Source organism: Spermophilus citellus (assembly GCF_964194105.1).
Source record: "Spermophilus citellus genome assembly, chromosome: X".
NCBI lineage: Eukaryota > Metazoa > Chordata > Mammalia > Rodentia > Sciuridae > Spermophilus > Spermophilus citellus.
This window is the reverse complement of record NC_138190.1, coordinates 141,511,530-141,532,091: the sequence shown is the minus strand read 5'-3', so window position 1 is coordinate 141,532,091 and position 20,562 is coordinate 141,511,530. Positions and strand designations below refer to the sequence as shown.

Genomic DNA, 20,562 nt, shown 5'->3' with positions numbered 1-20,562 from the left:
ACAAAAATTTTTATGGAAATAGAACTCTTTCATGATATATCAATAATAATGACATTACACATTTTCCTATCATGAATCAACATGTGGAAGGTATTAATTATAGTTGACAGAATTATATATAGTGACTATAACAACTAAAAGTGAAATGTGAAGAACACTGTGTACTTATTGATGTATTTAAAGTTACTTTTAATGTATGAAATATCCCCTTTGATTTAAATATTATAAATATTGAGTGGACACAAGAGTTAGTAAAATATTAGTTAGTTAATCTAAAAGTTAACATAATGAACAAACATAATTTGAAAGTGATTTGCTTTTGCTTCCAAGTCAAATCAATTATTTTTTAAAAAGATGAGCCATTTTTAAGATTTTTTTTAAAGAGAGAGTGAGAGAGGAGAGAGAGAGAGAGAGAGAGAGAGAGAGAGAGAGAGAGAGAGAGAGAATTTTTAATATTTATTTTTTAGTTCTCGGCGGACACAACATCTTTGTTGGTATGTGGTGCTGAGGATCCAACCCGGGCCGCACGCATGCCAGGCGAGTGCGCTACCTCTTGAGCCACATCCCCAGCCCAAGATGAGCCATTTTTGATAATGTGGATACAAATATTAGAGCAAAATTATTTTTGGTGCCTATTTTAATTACTGTGTCTGTTCAGATCTTTTCCACTCCTCAACTTAGTGTCTTTCTAATTTTTGAGCTAAAAGAGTTATTTGTGTATTTTAGATGCATATTCTATGAGATATTTATCTTGCATATGTTTTATTCCATGCAGGAGAGGAGGATTAGTGCCATTATTGAAGAGGTTAAAGGCACATGCCTTTGTTCTTCTGCCATCTTAACACCATTCTAGCTTCTTCCACACATGAGGATACAAAAACAATGGGCCATCTTTGTGGCACCAGACACCAAATCTGATGACCCCTTGATTTTGGTCCTCCCAACATCCCAAACTCTAAGAAATAAATTTCTATTATTTATAAGTTATCTAGGAGTTTTGTGATAGCACCAAGAACAGATTGACATGAATGAGTAGGCTTAAATGAACTAGGAAATTGAAAGGGCTCTTATGGAAGACTAATGAGAGAAAAGCTGATTATACAGAATTATCCTAGGGAAATTATGTATTCCTGGAATAAAAGAATACCTTAAAAATCTCCAAGGTAATTTCCAAAGGATTTAGAATAGTGTCGTTTATTTCACATGTAATTCATAAATCAAAAACTCACCAGGACATTTTAAAAAATCATTGGAAGAAAAAAAAAGTAATTGGAAGATAAGAACTCTAATTCTTGAAGCCTAGAAGCCTATCTAAGACATCAATCATTAAGAGGGGCAAATTTTTAGAAAAAGTATTTTCCATCATTTGCAGATTCAGAAGGTAAATGATCTATACATCTTTACCTGAAGAAAAATGTTGAAAGTTGTCCTTTAACGACATAACTGAATCAGAACATAAATAAACATAATATAGACAAGAGAAAGTAGTGTGAGATTACATTATATCTTACAGAACATTATAAAATGATAAAAACAATTTAGCAACACTTCCAGACAACTAAAAGTAAAGAAAATTGATGAAAAAATATATAAATATCCAGATTTTTTTCATACTAATTAAGTAAACCCCAGTCAAATTAAATGCTTATTGATTATATATTGATGGTGGAAAATGGGATGGAAAACTTTAGTATACCCTTATTAATTTATTCAGAATCAAGTCTTAAGATTAAATAGGGGGGACAACATGGCGGCCAGCGAGGAAACAGCACTGTCAGTGCCTCCGCTGTAACGGAATCAGAAAGAATACACCCACAGGCGTCCTACTGAGAAACCTCTAGCAAAATTCAGCTGAAAGGAGACCTGCCTGGAACTAGTAAGTTTAATTGGAGGTGGCAGCGTGTCCCAGACGCCTGAATCTCGGCAACGCAGAGCTGGGACACAGTCGCAGAGCTGGGACACAGTCCCGCAGGCTGCCGCCAAATGGCTGCAGCCCACACGTTGCGGTAAACAGAGGAGCGGGCGCTGTCTGCCTGGTCCCACGCCGGCGGCTCTGGGAACCGGCCCCAGCCGCTGGTTGCAGCGACCTTGGGAGCGAGCGCTACCTGCCCGGACCCACGCCGGCGGCACGGTGAACCAGCCCCGGCCGCGGGTTGCAGCGACCTTGGGGGCGGGCGCTACCTGCCTGAACCCACGCCGGCGGCTCGGTGAACCGGCCCCGGCCGCTGGTTGTAGCGACCTTGGGAGTGGGCGCTACCTGCCTGGACCCACGCCGGCGGCTCTGGGAACCGGCCCCTGCCGCTGCCCATACGTTGCAGTGATCGTGGGAGCGGGCGCGGCCTGCCTGGACCCACGCTGGCGGCTCTGTGAACCTCCGCCAACAGCTGCTCACACGTTGCAGCCAGCTTAGGAGCGGGCGCTGCCTGCCTGGGCCCCCGCCCATTGGGCTCTGTGAGTGGTCGTCAGCTGCCGCCAAACGCCCGCTGCCCACACGTTGCAGCGACAGTGGGGACGGGCGCTGTCTGCCTGGGCCCGAGCCCGTCCAGCTCTGTAAATTGACACCAGCCGCAGACAGGCGGCCGCTGCCCACATGCTGCAGTGAGTGGGGGAGAGGGCACTGCCTGCCCGGCTCCAGCAGGCCCAGATCTGTGAACCCCCTCTGGCGGTGCAGGGCTCCAGACGACCACATCCAAACTGCCAGCCCAGCGCCACAAACGACCCCCGCCGGGCTCAGCAACAGGCCCCGCCCACAGGGCGAACAGCAGGAGTGGAGACCCGCCCAGTCCGGGAGGAAGATCTGCTGCACAGAGATTGAATCCCGACCACTGAGAGGAGGAACTTGGCCCGGTGGCCACAGCGCCATCTACTGGAAAAACAGTTAATCGCACTCTAGGACTGCATTTATAAATATTTTTTTTTCTTGTTATTTTTTTTATTTTTTTTTATTTATTTTATTTTATTTTATTTTATTATTTTATTTTATTAATTTTTTTATTATTATTATTATTTTTTTTATTGTTGCTGTCTTTTTAAAGGATATTTTTAATCCATTTTATCTTATCTTATTTTATTCCATTTTTAAACTTCATCTCTCATTTCTATTATTATTAGTTGTCCTTAAATTCTCTTTAATTCTCTATCCTTTTCTCTCTTTCCTTCTTTTCCTCTGTCTTTACATTTCTTTTCAATTTTCTTATTCCCCATTCCTTGAATTCTACCTGCTTACTCTCATTCTCTTTAGTGACCACCTCCCTTCCCTTCTAATACCTTTCATCCCAAGCATCAAATAAATTTATAGGAGTAAACAATAGCTCAACAGTCAAACAGAACAAGAAGCAACATGAGCAGCTTCAAAAGGCAAGGAAGAAAAGGAGTACAAACAATGCAGGATAGCCTAAATATTCAGGAGGACCTAGAGTCATCAGAAAAATGGTCATATAAAGAGCTCAAGGAACACCTTAGACAGATGGAACGGAACCTTAAAGAGGATATGAGACAGCAAATTCAAGCAGCGAAAGAACACATTGAGAATGTATTACATAAACAGATAAAAGAAGAAGTTAAGCATCTGTATCAGGAGATAGAGATTATAAAAAAGAATCAAACGATAATCTTAGAAGTGAAGGAAACTATAAACCAAATTAAAAACTCAAATGAGAGTATCACTAATAGAATGGAGCAAGTAGAAGCCAGAACTTCAGATAATGAAGACAAAATATATCATCTTGAAAAGAGTCTAGCCAACATTGATAGGACAGTTAAAAACCACGAGAGAAACATCCAAGAGATATGGGACAACATAAAAAAACCAAATTTAAGAGTGATCGGGATAGAGGAAGGGATAGAGAGTCAAACCAAGGGAATGAGTAACCTGCTAAAAGAAATAATTACAGAAAACTTTCCAGAAATAAAAAAGGAAACAGATATACAAATTGAAGATGCATACAGGACACCGAGCACACAAAATCACAGTAGACCAACGCCAAGACACATTGTTATGAAGATATCAAATATACAGAACAAAGAGAAAATATTAAAAGCTGCAAGAGAAAAGAGACAGATTACATTCAGGGGTAAACAAATAAGATTAACAACGGATTTTTCATCACAGACGCTGAAAGCGAGAAGATCCTGGAACAACATATTTCAAACACTGAAAGACAATGGATGCCAACCAAGAATTCTGTATCCAGCAAAATTAAGCTTCAGGTACGACAACGAAATAAAAATCTTTCATGATAAACAAAAGCTAAAAGAATTTGTAGCCAGAAAACCAGCATTGCAAAGCATCTTGAACAAAACACTACACGAGGAAGAAGTGAATAACAATAACCAAAGCCAACAATGGGAAGTACCTCAATAAGGACAGATGGTGGGGGGAAAGCTAACAATGGAGAAACAAACTAAACTATAAAAAAAAAGAGATAAATAATCAAACATGGCTGGAAGTACAAAATATACATCAATAGTAACTCTAAATGTTAATGGTTTAAACTCTCCAATAAAGCGACATAGGCTGGTAACATGGATTAAAAAAACAAATCTAACAATATGCTGCCTCCAGGAGACACATCTGACTGGAAAAGACGTACACAGGCTGAAGGTGAAAGGTTGGGAAAAAATATATCACGCACACGGGCCTCGCAAGCAAGCAGGCGTGGCCATCCTCATATCGAATAAAATCGACTTCAAGACTAAATCAATCCAAAGGGATAAGGAAGGACATTATATACTGTTAAAAGGAACCATTCACCAACAAGATATAACAATTATCAATATTTATGCACCAAATAATGGTGCTGCGACGTTCATAAAACAAATTCTCCTCAAGTTCAAGAATCAAATAGACCACAACACAATAATTATGGGTGACTTCAACACACCTCTCTCACCATTGGACAGATCCTCCAAACAAAAGTTGAATAAAGAAACTATAGAACTCAATATCACAATTAATAACCTAGACTTAACTGACATATATAGAATATATCAACCATCTTCTAGTGTATATACATTTTTCTCAGCAGCACATGGATCCTTCTCAAAAATAGACCATATATTATGCCATAGGGCAACCCTTAGTAAATATAAAGGGGTGGAGATAATACCATGCACTTTATCCGACCATAGTGGAATGAAACTGGTAATTAATGATAAAAGAAGGAAGGGAAAATCCTATACCACATGGAAAATGAACAATATGTTACTTAATGATCAATGGGTTACAGAAGACATAAAGGAGGAAATCAAAAAATTCTTAGAGATAAATGAAAACACAGATACAACATATCGAAATCTATGGGAAACAATGAAAGCAGTTTTAAGAGGGAAATTCATCTCCTGGAGGTCATTCCTCAGAAAAAAGAAAAACCAACAAATTAATGAACTCACACTTCATCTCAAAGCCCTAGAAAAGGAAGAACAAAACAACAACAAATGCAGCAAAAGGCAAGAAATAATTAAAATCAGAGCAGAAATCAATGAAATTGAAACAAAAGAAACTATTGAAAAAATTAACAAAACTAAAAGTTGGTTCTTCGAAAAAATAAATAAGATTGATAGACCCTTAGCCATGCTAACGAAGAGAAGAAGAGAGAGAACTCAAATCACTAACATACGGGATGAAAAAGGCAATATCACAACAGATGCTACAGAAATACAGAAGATAATTAGAAATTATTTTGAAAACCTATATTCCTATAAAATTGAGGATAGTGAGGACATCGAGAAATTTCTTAAGACATATGATTTGCCCAAACTGAGTCAGGAGGATACACACAATTTGAACAGACCAATATCAATGGATGAAATTGAAGAAGCCATCAAAAGACTACCAACCAAGAAAAGCCCAGGACCGGATGGGTATACAGCGGAGTTTTACAAAACCTTTAAAGAAGAATTAATACCAATACTTTTCAAGTTATTCCAGGAAATAGAAAAAGAGGGAGCTCTTCCAAACTCATTCTATGAGGCAAACATCACCCTGATTCCGAAACCAGACAAAGACACCTCAAAGAAAGAAAACTACAGACCAATATCTCTGATGAACCTAGATGCAAAAATCCTCAATAAAATAATGGCAAATCGGATACAAAGACACATTAAAAAAATTGTGCACCATGATCAAGTAGGATTCATCCCTGGGATGCAAGGATGGTTCAATATACGGAAATCAATAAATGTTATCCACCATATAAATAGACTTAAAGATAAGAACCATATGATCATCTCAATAGATGCAGAAAAAGCATTTGACAAAGTACAGCATGCCTTTATGTTCAAAACATTAGAAAAAATAGGGATAACGGGAACTTACCTCAACATTGTAAAAGCTATCTATGCTAAGCCTCAGGCTAGCATCATTCTGAATGGAGAAAAATTGAAGGCATTCCCTCTAAAATCTGGAACAAGACAAGGATGCCCGCTCTCACCACTTCTGTTCAACATAGTTCTAGAAACACTGGCCAGAGCAATTAGACAGACGAAAGAAATTAAAGGCATAAAAATTGGAAAAGAAGAACTTAAATTATCACTATTTGCAGATGACATGATTCTATACCTAGAAGACCCAAAAGGGTCTACAAAAAAACTACTAGAACTAATAAATGAATTCAGCAAAGTGGCAGGATATAAAATCAACACACATAAATCAAAGGCATTTCTGTATATCAGCGACAAAACTTCTGAAACGGAAATGAGGAAAAACACCCCATTCACAATATCCTCAAAAAAAATAAAATAGTTGGGAATCAACCTAACAAAAGAGGTGAAAGACCTATACAATGAAAACTACAGAACCCTAAAGAAAGAAATAGAAGAGGATCTTAGAAGATGGAAAAATATACCCTGTTCATGGATAGGCAGAACTAACATCATCAAAATGGCGATATTACCAAAAGTTCTCTATAGGTTTAATGCAATGCCAATCAAAATCCCAATGGCACTTCTTGTAGAAATAGATAAAGCAATCATGAAATTCATATGGAAAAATAAAAGACCCAGAATAGCAAAAGCAATACTAAGCAGGAAGAGTGAATCAGGCGGTATTGCAATACCAGACTTCAAACTATATTACAGAGCAATAGTAACAAAAACAGCACGGTACTGGTACCAAAACCGGCGGGTGGACCAATGGTACAGAATAGAGGATACAGAGACTAACCCACAAAGTTACAACTACCTTATATTTGATAAAGGGGCTAAAAGCAAGCAATGGAGGAAGGATAGCATCTTCAACAAATGGTGTTGGGAAAATTGGAAATTCATATGCAACAAAATGAAACTAAACCCTCTCCTCTCACCATGTACAAAAGTTAACTCAAAATGGATCAAAGACCTTGATATCAAAACAGAGACTCTGCGTCTGATAGAAGAGAAAGTTGGCTCCGATCTACATATTGTAGGGTCAGGCCCCAAATTCCTTAATAGGACACCCATAGCACAAGAGTTAATAACAAGAATCAACAATTGGGACTTACTTAAACTAAAAAGTTTTTTCTCAGCAAGAGAAACAATAAGAGAGGTAAATAGGGAGCCTACATCCTGGGAACAAATTTTTACTCCTCACACTTCAGATAGAGCCCTAATATCCAGAATATACAAAGAACTCAAAAAATTAGACAACAAGATAACAAATAACCCAATCAACAAATGGGCCAAGGACCTGAACAGACACTTCTCAGAGGAGGACATACAATCAATCAATAAGTACATGAAAAAATGCTCACCATCGCTAGCAGTCAGAGAAATGCAAATCAAAACCACCCTAAGATACCATCTCACTCCAGTAAGATTGGCAGCCATTATGAAGTCAAACAACAACAAATGCTGGAGAGGATGTGGGGAAAAGGGTACTCTTGTACATTGCTGGTGGGACTGCAAATTGGTTCGGCCACTTTGGAAAGCAGTATGGAGATTCCTGGGAAAGCTGGGAATGGGACCACCATTTGACCCTGCTATTGCCCTTCTCGGACTATTCCCTGAAGACCTAAAAGGAGCGTACTACAGGGATACTGCCACATCAATGTTCATAGCAGCACAATTCACAATAGCTAGACTGTGGAAACAACCCAGATGCCCTTCAATGGATGAATGGATTAAAAAAATGTGGCATCTATACACCATGGAGTATTACGCAGCACTAAAAAATGACAAAATCATGGAATTCGCAGGGAAATGGATGGCACTAGAGCAGATTATGCTTAGTGAAGCTAGCCAATCCCTAAAAAACAAATACAAAATGACTTCTTTGATATAATGAGAGCAATTAAGATTAGAGAAGAGAGGAAGAGCAGGAAGAAAAGAATAGCAATAAACAGAGTCATGAAGGGGGAGGGAAAGGGAAAGAAAATGGGAATTACATGGAAATGGAGGGAGAGCCGCATTGTTATACAAAAATACATATAAGAGGCTGTGAGGGGAATGGGAAAATAAATAAGGAGAGAAATAAATTACAGTGGATGGGGTAGATAGAGAGGATGGGAGGGGAGGGGAGGGGAGGGGGGATAGTATACGATAGGAAAGGTAGCAGAATACAACAGATACTAATATGGCATTTTGTAAAAATGGGGATATGTAACTGATATGAGTTTGAAATCTGCATTGGGGGTAAAAATGGGAGCTCATAACTCACTCAAAGCTTATGTAAGAAATATGCTATGTCAAGAGCTTTGTAATGTTTTGAACAACCAATAAAAAAAAAAAAAAGAAAAAAAAATAAAATTGATTTTGTGAAAAAAAAAAAAAAGATTAAATAGGAAATTATTTACATTCAACTATCATCCATTGAGCATATATAATATGCCAAAAACATGATGTAAGCTTTATAAATATTCTTTATCTGTGAATTTGATGATATTTTCATTTTATAGATGATAGAACTAAGGCTCAGAAATTTTAAGTCACCTTCACAAGGTTGCAAAATTATAATAAAGTTGGAACATGCTCAACCGCCTTAATACAATTTCAGGGTGTATTTCCCACTAAAACATATAGAACATAAATAGAATATGATCTTCTCAAATCAAGTTAATTTCCTGCATTCTCATCTAATTTTCTAATAGTTGGGAGGCCCAGATTCATGGAATGAACTTAGAAAATGGATTTGTTTCAATATCAATCTATTTAGAATACACTATGATTTTTCCAAGAGCTTTAAAAGGTGTCGCGACCCCCTTGCCTGCAAGGAAGACGCAACAACAGGAATCTTCTTTCAGCCGTTTATTCAGGTCCTTGATATTTCTTCTTCCTCTCGGATGCCTCTCCCAGCCTTAATAAAGCATCTCAAGCCCCAATGCGAAGCTGCCACGTGGAGCTTTCTCATAGGGTGTTAAAAAACCATGCGCCAACTCTCCCAAATAAGGAGTTGTTTGTTACAGACCACAGCGGAGCCAGCGCCATCTTGTAATGGCGACCACAGTCCGCAGAAACGGCTCACCACAGTTCCCCCTTTTGTTTTCCAAAAACAATACAGGCGAGAGTAGAGGTCCTATCCCACTGTGCAGAAGTGGCTGCATAGTATGGCTCAGCCCCAAGGAGGGCCCTTCCCCAGATCTGAGGCCATATCAGCCGACGCCTTTTTTCGTGGGACGGGGCGTGGACGCGTCTAACCCGCATGCAATAGGACATGCTCTCCTTGAGGTCCACTTCAAGGATCACTCAAGTGCAGTGCCTTGCCTCGCATCCTGTATCGTGATGATGGTGGACGAAGGGGGATGGCTGAGGCTGAACTGTGGCTGTATAGAAATACAACGACAAACAAGTTGGCAACACCCTAAAAGAAAGGCACGGGTCTTAAGGCGATAGAAAAGCACTAGTGTGGAAACCCATCTGCGTGCAATGGCAGTAAAGCCGGCAGAGTGCAAGGGCTTTCCAACACTAAGAGAATAACAAAGAAAGACATGTCGATCCCAGTGCAATGTTCATAAAACTTGGGGTGCAACGACCATGTCAAAGATTTACTGTTTAATCTGCGCAAGCCAGACTTGAGGTGAGATGCCATTTTCTAAAGCTGCAAGAGCTTGTATGATCATAGCTTTATCTGGACCAATTTCCGGCCAAATATTCGCCAATGATACGGGAGGCATTCCTGGAATCATTAAATCATGAACCGGCATCAGCATTGGCCAAGCCCGTGCCGCTGCCCACCACTGCATTGGTGTCGTCCATGTCATCGGCACCAGCACCAGAGCCAGAGCGCTCAGCAGAATGAAGATCCTCATCACGGGATTGCTGTGGTATTTCTTGTTGCTGAGTAGCTGGCGTCAAGACTCTTCTTGTCAGGCGTTCAGGGACCCACAATGGTTCCGTGCGATCCTGGGGAAAAACACATACAGATCCTCGTGCCCATGTCAGCACGGGGTCGGGGCCGTTCCATTGGCCTGTAAGAACATCTTTCCACTTAACATAGCCAATCACAGAGGGCTGAGGGGACACATGTCTATCGGCCGCAGAGCGACCGTGAATATCCAAATTCAAAAAATTAATGGTAAAGAGAGCTAAGGACAGGCGTTCTTTAGGAGTATGTTCAGCTCCTATTCCCCCCTTATGTTTTTGTAAAGTTTCCTTTAAGGTGCGATGAGCACGCTCAATAGTAGGCTGCCGCATAGTGGCAAGCACACATAATTGGAAAGGTTTATCACTTTGGAGCCTGCATAAAGTAGCATGTTGTATAGCTTCTTCTACTGTCATAAGGGCCGCTCTAGCCTCTTTAGTGAGGCTACGAGGGGAAGTAAGATCTGGATCACCCCTAAGAGTCAGCAGGGAAGTGATTATGCAAACTAGGCAAAATTAGCAATTGAGCAATCTGATCTCCTGGGGAGACGGACACAATGCCCCCTGGAGCTTCCACCATAACCTTTACTATCCCTACAGTATCAGGACTTATGACTCCGGGGAAAACACGAAGACCTTGTAAAATAGAGGATGCACGTCCAATTAGCAAACCTACAGTGCCAGGTGGTAAAGGCCCTTTGAACTCAGTTTCCACCAATTGGACTCCCATCTTAGGTGTTAATACGAGTCTGGAGGTGGAACAGAGGTCCAATCCCGCGGCACCTGTAGTGGCTCTCCGCGTTTCATGGGATGGCGTAGAGATGGCCATGTCTCGGGTTCGGGTGTAACATTCTCCACTGCTCCATATATTTGTGGGCCCTGGGGTCGAGGGCCCCGTCGGCCGTTTTTTGGCCCAGCTGAAATAGGTTGTCCATGAATGTCCCTCACTGATCTACACTCTTTTGCCCAATGCTTCCCCTTTTTGCATCTTGGACACAACCCCGGTAGACGAAAGCCATTGGAAGGGCCACCGTGAGGAGGTCCAGTAAAATTGTCTTTTTTGGGACATTCACGTCTGACATGACCGGGTTGACCACAATGGAAGCACGTTCCGGCGGCAGGACCGCCCCCTTTTGCAATCCGAAGGACAGCAGCTGCAAGACCTGCATTAGTTAAAGGTCCTCCAATCTCTCTACACACCTTCATCCATGCTTCTATGCCTTTGTTCTTATAAGGAGCGATTGCTGCTTTACATTCCTTGGTGCATTGCTCAAAGACCAATTGCTTAACAAGGGGCATGGCTCTATCAGGATCCCCAAAAATCTTTCCAGCGGCGTCCACCATCCTTGCTACAAAATCTGAAAAGGGTTCTGTAGGGCCTTGTATAATCTTGGTCAAATTACCAGATACCTCTCCTCTGTTTGGAAGTGACTTCCATGCCCGAATGCAAATGTTATTAATTTGATCATATACCTCAAGAGGGAATCCTGTCTGTTGATTAGCAAATCTACCTTGCCCCAAAAGCATGTCCTTATCCCAATGAGGATGTCCCGCCGCATGGTTTTGGGCGGCCTGTTCTATTGCGCCCTCTAACACAAATGTTCTCCAGTCCAAATATTTACCTGGGGAAACACAAGCCCGAACAAGGCTAGCCCAATCAGAGGGAGTCATACAGTATCTAGACAGACTCTCCACCTGAGTTAGTGTGAAGGCGGCATCCACCCCATAAGTGCGCACAGACTCCGCCAGGGTCTTCACAATTTTAAAATCTAAAGGCTCATGGAATCTTCCCCTATTATCGTCCTGAAAAACTGGATAAGCAAGACCCATCTCAGCGTGAACAGCCTTCCATGTTTGAGCATGGAAAGCTCTCCCCGAAACACCCCCACCATACGGCGGTGGATCCGGAGGATCACATTTCTTGAACCCCTGCTTATCTTTGCTCCCTTCTCCTACAGCTAAACTCCCTAGCTGGCGAGACAGCCTCCCAAGCTCCTCCTCCTCATTCTCCTCTTCCTCTGACCCACTTTCACATGGAGGTGTGCGCAGCGCACTGAGATCTGGATACAATCGCCTCTTCCCCTGTTTCACGCTCCGCACACTTCCATCCTCCCGAGATACCTCACTTCCTGCCGTCTCTGATTTCTCCTCATGTAATTGTTCTAGAACTTCCTGTCCTTTAGTAAGTGCGTCATGACATCTGTCCTCTGTGAGGCAACTACGGACTATTCTCCAAAGGGGTATCACCCCGCCCTCTAATATGCCCTGCTCAGAAGCAAAGTCAAGATCTTTGCCTAATTTATCCCAACTAAGTATGGTAAGGCTGCCCGAAAATGCAAACCACGGTGCAGCAATATCTATCTTCTGTAAAAATCTCTGTAAAGTACGATGCTTCACTTCCAGGCCCTTGGAACGTAACAGGCCATCTAGGGCCAGGAGAAGCGGACTTGAAGATGCGGCACCCATGACACAACAACAAAAGAAACACAGAAAACAAAAGACACAGACAACAAAAGAAACACAGAAAACAAAAGTGAAAGTACACATTGCAGCTGCAATAAAATATGAGGCTCTCTCTTTCTTTGTAGAGGAGCTGACCCCGCTTTGGTCGCGGATCCCACTTACTGGGACTATCCCCGCTTTGGTCGCGGGTCCCACTTACCTGGGACTATCCGGTGCACCACCCCTGACGACTGAAAGTTCTGGTTCCCGGGTTTCGGCACCACTTGTCGCGACCCCCTTGCCCGCAAGGAAGACGCAACAACAGGAATCTTCTTTCAGCCGTTTATTCAGGTCCTTAATATTTCTTCTTCCTCTCGGATGCCTCTCCCAGCCTTAATAAAGCATCTCAAGCCCCAATGCGAAGCTGCCACGTGGAGCTTTCTCATAGGGTGTTAAAAAACCATGCGCCAACTCTCCCAAATAAGGAGTTGTTTGTTACAGACCACAGCGGAGCCAGCGCCATCTTGTAATGGCGACCACAGTCCGCAGAAACGGCTCACCACAAAAAGGCAAAGTACTTTAAAAAGACAATGAATGTACAAGGCCATAGTATAAACTAATCAAGAGAAAAATTATAATTTGGAAGATCCTTTAGGGTGTTTTTTACTTAAACATGGATGTAGTCAGCAACTTAATTTCATTGTTGTCCTGTAAGTTGGGACAAATCAGTTAAACTAACTTTGCCTTAATTTCCTTATTTATGAAATGTGAACAACAGTAGTAATTAATAGACTACTGTAAGTATGAATTATTTTAATATATATAACAGGTTTAGAAGAGTGTTTGGTACTGAATATACAGTCAAAATATATTAAATATTAATTAGCAATGAATTCAGTTCTGATATGACCCTAATACTCAGATATGCCATGCTAGCTATTGCTTGGAGATGGTCAATGGAAATTAAATACCTATTGTAAAAATCTATTAGAATTGTTGCAAAGTTCAGCCTGGCCTCCATCTGAATTCTTTTGAATCCATGAATTATAAATTAAATTAGAGTATGTATTTGATAGAGTAAATATCTCCAACAAAATGCTAAGCAAAGGAAAAAATGCTTTTTCACATGTATGTCTGCATCTGTTTGTCAAAATAATTTATATATAAAATTTCTAAATATATGCATATTTAATAAAAAGGACAGTTGGATTTTATGTTATGAAAAATTGGAATCAAACAATTACAGGTTAACATCCTGTTTGTATTTCATTTAATTTATAGATTTATTATATCTCAATAACCTTAAAGTTAGAAATTTCTCTGTTATAAAACCATAGCCCAAATTTAATATTCAACATGAAATATTAACATATTGAAAATTATTATTTCTATTTGTATTCTTTCTTTAGATAAACATATAATACCAAGAGGTCAATTTGAGATAAAGAAAAGGAAAATGCTAGTTTTTGTCAGACAAATTTTATATTGGTATTTGGATATAAAATATTAAGAAAACATAAGAAAAGACTATATATATTTTGCCTTGGACAAATGTAAACTTCTAATTAGTAATATATCTAAGCATGAGAAACAGTTTCTGTTAGTCAATTATTGATGATAACATTAAGCCTTAGATATATGAATCACCTCTTTTCTTATATGACTCACATAATCCATACAACTGTTAAAACGGAGGGTCAATTCATGACTCCCAGGAATGATGTAAAGTCTTCTTCTAAAAGTTAAAAAAAAAAGTCACTGTTGACAATTTGTAAATTTTTAGCAGTGTGGGAACTTCCAGAAGAGACTGTGACATACTCATTTACCAATGAAATAGTTATTTTAAAAAAGCACGTAGCTGGGAGGGACCCAAGATGGAGGGCTAGAGGGAGGCTGCATTCTGTGTCACTCCATCACCTGGGATTCAAGTAGTGGGAATACTGTTTTTCTGTGAGTTATTAATGGAGGTGATAAGTAACAGTTGCCTCTGCACAGGATACCCGGCTGCTGTCCACATGCAGGACCTTCAGCCAACACTCCCATGTGGACCCCCGTCTACCAACATGGGACTTCCCCAGTTGCCTCCATCTTGGGACACTGCAACCACTGCCATAGTTCCCTACATGCAGTAGCCTGCACATGAAGACACAGGACAGGGTCTGGTGACAGCTGTCAGCCACAACACTGCACCCCACAGAACTGCATCTCTGAACATGCAGTCAAATGCCACCACCCAGCCCCATCTGACCCAACTCCTTATTGCTGAAAGCAGCCGCTTCCATCTTGGGACACCTTTTTCACCTTCTTTAGTTGGGGCAACTCCAAGCTTGGGACACCTGCTGGGGCCTATAAATAAAATCAAGGTACCTATAGTCCCCAACTCCCCCTCTGCCCCACAGCCACTAACCCAGCACAGTGCTTGTGGCTACTCAGCCAGTGTGTAGCTCACAAAGCCTGGCCCTGAACTGCTCAGTACAAAACAACTCTCCATGCAGATGTGCAGCCCCCAGAGAGCAGCCAACAAGACCTCTGGCGAGAGAGAGGTTCCTGATTGGGAAATAGAAAGGGAGGGGGTGAGTGAAATACAGTTTAGAGACTAATTTAGAGACCAGGAGTTGTGAGGATACAGGCGATATAAGGAGATAAGAACAGGTGCCCACATCACACAAGGGGGCCCCAAAGGAGATATTTGGGGTACAGTCTCCCATCAGGGAATGGAAAGTTCTATACCCCACTTCCAGGAGCTCTGTCCCCAAGACCAACCCTCACACCCTAATAACCTTCACCATCCTGAGGGTGGAGATACTAGCAAACAACAGAAAACCCCACCTATTGGATGAGAAGGGAAGCAGAAAAGATACTGATCTCCAACAGAAACAATCCATGTATATTCCTTAGAGAATTTTTTTTCTCTTTTCTCTCTCTCTCTCTCTCTCTCTCTCTCCTCCCGCCCTCACACCCTAACATTTGTAAAACCAAATACTTTTTATGAATTAGGCTACTGAGAACTGGGATGTCTGAATAGTATATTTCAATTGTATTGTATATTCTTTTATCTCCTATTTTTACATTTTTATTTTAATTAATTTTTATGTTTGTTTTCTGTACGCTCTCCATTGTCTTCCAACTTACTTGTCTCCCCAAAATTACTTTCTCTCTCTTCTCCTGCTACTAACCAACTTCTTTAGATTCATCTTTCACACTTCCTAAAATCTAATAACTCTATCTCCTAACCTGCTACCCCTTCAACATCTCATCTTACACCTCACCCCGGGTTCTTTGTCCACTGTCTGAAACTATAGACCCTTTTGCAAATCTACAGTTTATATTGTAGATAATAATTGAACTCACAATTTCTGTATATTGTGACAAAACCATAAACATCTTAATAGCACCTACTTAGTATAAGGCTGTATATTGTTTGTATTGAGATCTGTTAATATTGTTCTCCCCCTTAAAGGAGAGGCATTAGAAACTGCAGGACTCTATATACCTATAGGATAAAAACTGTAACACTTCAGATCCACAGAGCTAGAAGAGAAAGCACACAAACAACATGAAAACACAAGGGAAGAAAGTGTACCCAACAAACAAAGATATTGTATTATTAGAATCCATGGCAAGTACAACAGAAGAAATTATAGATAAGGAGTGTAGGATGTACATAATTGAAATGTTCTGTGAATTAAAGGATGACATAAGAGAGCAAATACAGAAAAGCAAAAGATCTTTTTTGTAAAGAGCTACATAAGCAAATACAGGAAGCAAAAGATTACTTCATAAGGAGATATAGGTTCTGGAAAAAAAGCAAACAGAAATCCTTGAAATGAAAGAAACAATAAACCAATTTAAAAGCTCAGTAGAAAGCATCACCAACAGATTAGATCACTTAGAAGATAGGACTTCAGACAATGAAGACAAAATAGATGACCTTGAAAAGAATGTTGACCACATAGTGAAGATGGTAAGAAACCATGACCAGAGCATTCAAGAATTATGGGATAACATAGAAAGACAAAATTTAAGAATTATTGGGATAGAGGAAGGAATAGAGTTCCAAACCAAAGAAATGAACAACTATTCCATGAAATATTATCAGAAAAATTTTCAAATATGAAGAATGAATTGGAAAATCAAATACAAGAGGCTTACAGGACACCAAATGTATAAAATTACAAAAGATCCACACCAAGGAACATTACAATAAAATACCTAGGATACAGACTAAGGAGAGAATTTTAAAAGCCACCAGAGAAAGGAATCTGATTACATATAGGGGGAAAACAATTAGGATATCTGAAGACTCTGAATGCTAGAAGATCCTGGAACAACATACACCAAGTTCTGAAAGAAAATGATGCCAACCAAGAATCTTATATCTGGCAAAATTAAGTTTTAGATTTGATGGCAAAATAAAAACCTTCCATGATAAACAAAACTTAAAAGAATTTATAACTAAAAAGCCTGCACTACAGAACATCCTCAGCAAAATATTCCATGAGGAGGAAATAAAAAAACAACAATGAAAATCAGCAAAGGGAGATATTACACTAAAGGAAAAACTAATCAAAGGAGAAACCAAGTCAAGTTAAATACTAAAAATAAACAAAAATGGCTGGGAATACAAATCATATCTCAATAATAACCTTGAAGGTTATTGGCCTAAACTCACCAATCATAAGACATTGACTGGCAGATTGGATTTTTATAAAAGACCCAACAATATTCCACCTTCAAGAGTTTCATCTCATAGGAAAAGACATCTACTGACTAAAGATGGGAATAATCATACCACTCACATGGACTGTGGAAACATGCAGAGGTCTCCATCCTCATATCCAATTAAGTAGACTTCAAGCCAAAGTTAATCAAAAGGGATAAAGAAGGACATTTCATACTGCTTAAGGGAACCATACATCAACAAGATATAACAATAATAAATATATATATGCTCCCCAAAATGGAGCATCTACATTCATCAAACAAATTCATCTCAAGTTCAAGTGTCAAACAGACCACAACACAATAATTCTGGGTGACTTTAACACACCTCTTTCACCACTGGATAGATCTTCCAAACAAAAGCTAAACAAAGAAAGTATAGAATTGAATAATGCAATCAATAACTTAGACTTAACAGACATATACAGACTATTTCATTCATCAATGAGTGAATACACTTTCTTCTCAGCAGCACATGGATCCTTCTCTAAAATACACCATATATTATGCCACAAAGAAACTCTTAGCAAATAGAAACAAGTAGATATACTACCCTGCATTCTATCAGATCATAATAGAATCAACTTAAAAATCAATGAAAAAATAAAAAATAGAAGCTACTCCATCACCTGGAGACTAAGTAATATGCTATTGAGTGAACAATGGGTTGCAAAAGACATCAAAAAGGAGATTAAAAATTCTTAGAGATAAATGAGAACACTCTTACAACATATCAAAATCTCTGGGACACTATGAATGCAGTACTAAGAGGAAAGTACATTGCATGGAGTTCATTCCTTAAAAGAAGAAAAATTCAACAAATAAATGAGCTAACATTATATCTAAAAGCCTTAGAAAAAGAAGACCAAATCAAAAAAGCACATAGCTAACAAATATAAAATCTGAAAATACACTTGTTCTGTAGCTAACATATAAAACACATTGGGTTGAATTAATGAAACTATAACAAGAACACATACTCCAGGTGACTGCATGTTTTCCTCATCCTGATTGAGAAATGGGCTAGGAATTCCACATTTTAACAGGATCTTGGTTTGTATCTCTTTAGTGCAAAAGAGGACAAGAACAAGTAAGAGCTGATGAAAATGCATCTTGGGACAAGCCATACTCCTGCTTAAATGGGAGAGTTTCTCTGAAAAAAAAAGTCTATCAATCATTTTTATAATATCAGCAATATACTTTAGTAAAAATAAAATGTGGGAATGAAAGAAAAGTAGGAGTTATCATTTATGGAGCAGAAACATTGTGTTGAGTTGTATTCAGCATGTTTATGTGCATAATTCATCTCCCAAATAACTATAAAGATTAGTTGTTAATATTCCCATTTGACAGATGAAAGAGCTAAAACACAGTGAGGTAATGACAAATTTACCATAATACATTTTAAGTAAGGCAATAATAGCAATTGTGAAAATTGTCTTTTTATTTCGTGGATTGTACATAAGACATATAGGGAATAGTCCGAGAAGGGCAATAGCTGGGTCAAATGGTGGTTCCATTCCCAGCTAAGATAGGAAAGGTAGCAGAATACAACAGTCACTAATATGGCAGTATGTAAAAATGTGGATGTGTAACCGATGCGATTCTGCAATCTGTATTTGGGGTAAAAATGGGAGTTCATAACCCACTTGATTCTAATGTATGAAATATGATATGTCAAGAGCTTTGTAATGTTGTGAACAACCAATAAAAAAATTAAAAAATAAGACATATAGGGCATATTTAATAAATATTGCCAAATACATAAATATGTGAATAATGAATTAATGAACAGTGTAGCAAGGAAAACCATTAAACATATTTTTATTTAGTTCCTAAAGCCAGAGTCTGTGAAGAAAGTTATAGAATTTTAATTATACTTGAAAAACTTGCTTATAATACTAATTTTGGCTGTCAATTTGACTGTGCTAAGGAATGCTCTGATAAATGGTAAAATAGTATTGGTAGATGTGTCTATGAGAGTATTTCCAGATGGGGCTAGAATGTGAATGGGGGACCAACCGAATGAAGATGGCTCTCCCCATGGTGGGTGAGCATGATCCAATCCACTAAAAACCTTTAACCAATACCTTGAGAAATAAAATGGCAAGGGGATCCACAGCATCCTTGAAGAGGCAGGTTTGTGATTATTCTCTTTACCTAGACCTTACAGAGAGAATCACAGTCACTGATGTGGGAAACCTAAATGCAATAGGAATAGTTGGATGCCAGAGTGGCAGGAACCAAACACTGTAATACAACTGCCAAAAGCAAGGTAGGCATGGATGCTATAATAAACAACAGAGTCAAAGCAGTAATCAGAATAGTCTAACTCCTGAAAACCTGTGGCTTTGACTTATTGATCGTAGTACTCCTAGAAATGAAATAAATAGAAAGCCTACTTATTTGTTCACTATCTCAGTAAGTATAGGCCATGTGAGAAAAAGTTTCACTGGAATCATAAAGAAAATTGTGGTCCCTCAGTTATTTCTTGAACCTGTTTATGCAGACCCAGAATTCTTTGAATTAGTCAGATCCTGGGTACCCCGGAGGAAGAATTTCATGCACTGCAGAAAAATTTATACCCTTAGCTTTCTCCCAGGCTTTCCCAGAGGGGCTCATGGCCTTTTACCAGAGTAATTGTATAATGAAGAAAATAAAATAATCATACATTTATTGTATACTAGCTCTGAACTGACACTGATTCTAAGGAGCCATGAAGTGTCATTGTGTTCCATCTGTCAGAATAGGGGCTTGTAGAGGTCAGATGATCAGTGGAATTTTAGCCCAGGTTTTCCTGACAGTGATTATCTGAATGCATCATGTCGCTATTTATTGAGTTCCATAATGCATAATTGGAATAGAATTATTTAGTAGCTGGCAGAATTTCCACATTGATTCCCTCAACTTTGGAGAGGGCTACTATGGTGGGAAATGCCAATGGGGCCATTAGAATTTTCTCTACATAGGAAACTAAAAAATCAAAAGCAACATTGTTTTCCTGGAGAGACTGCAGAGATCAGTGCCATCTACAAGAACTTGAAAAATTCATATGTTATAATTGTCACCACATTCCCATCAGCTCTCCTATTTGTCCTTTGCGGAAGACTGAAGAATGTTGAAAAA

General features: G+C 39.4%; 1 protein-coding gene across 1 annotated transcript; it reads right to left on the bottom strand.

Annotated features, from left to right (window-relative positions):
- Positions 1-1,869: 1,869 nt before the first annotated feature.
- Positions 1,870-18,563, bottom strand: LOC308639559 (uncharacterized protein; the record flags this gene model as incomplete). Its single annotated transcript, XM_081277761.1, has 3 exons — positions 1,870-1,953; positions 2,131-2,593; positions 18,417-18,563. The coding sequence occupies 3 exons, from the start codon at positions 18,561-18,563 to the stop codon at positions 1,883-1,885; spliced, it is 681 nt and encodes a 226-aa protein (XP_081133887.1). The 3' UTR covers positions 1,870-1,882.
- Between the last annotated feature and the right edge of the window lie 1,999 nt (positions 18,564-20,562).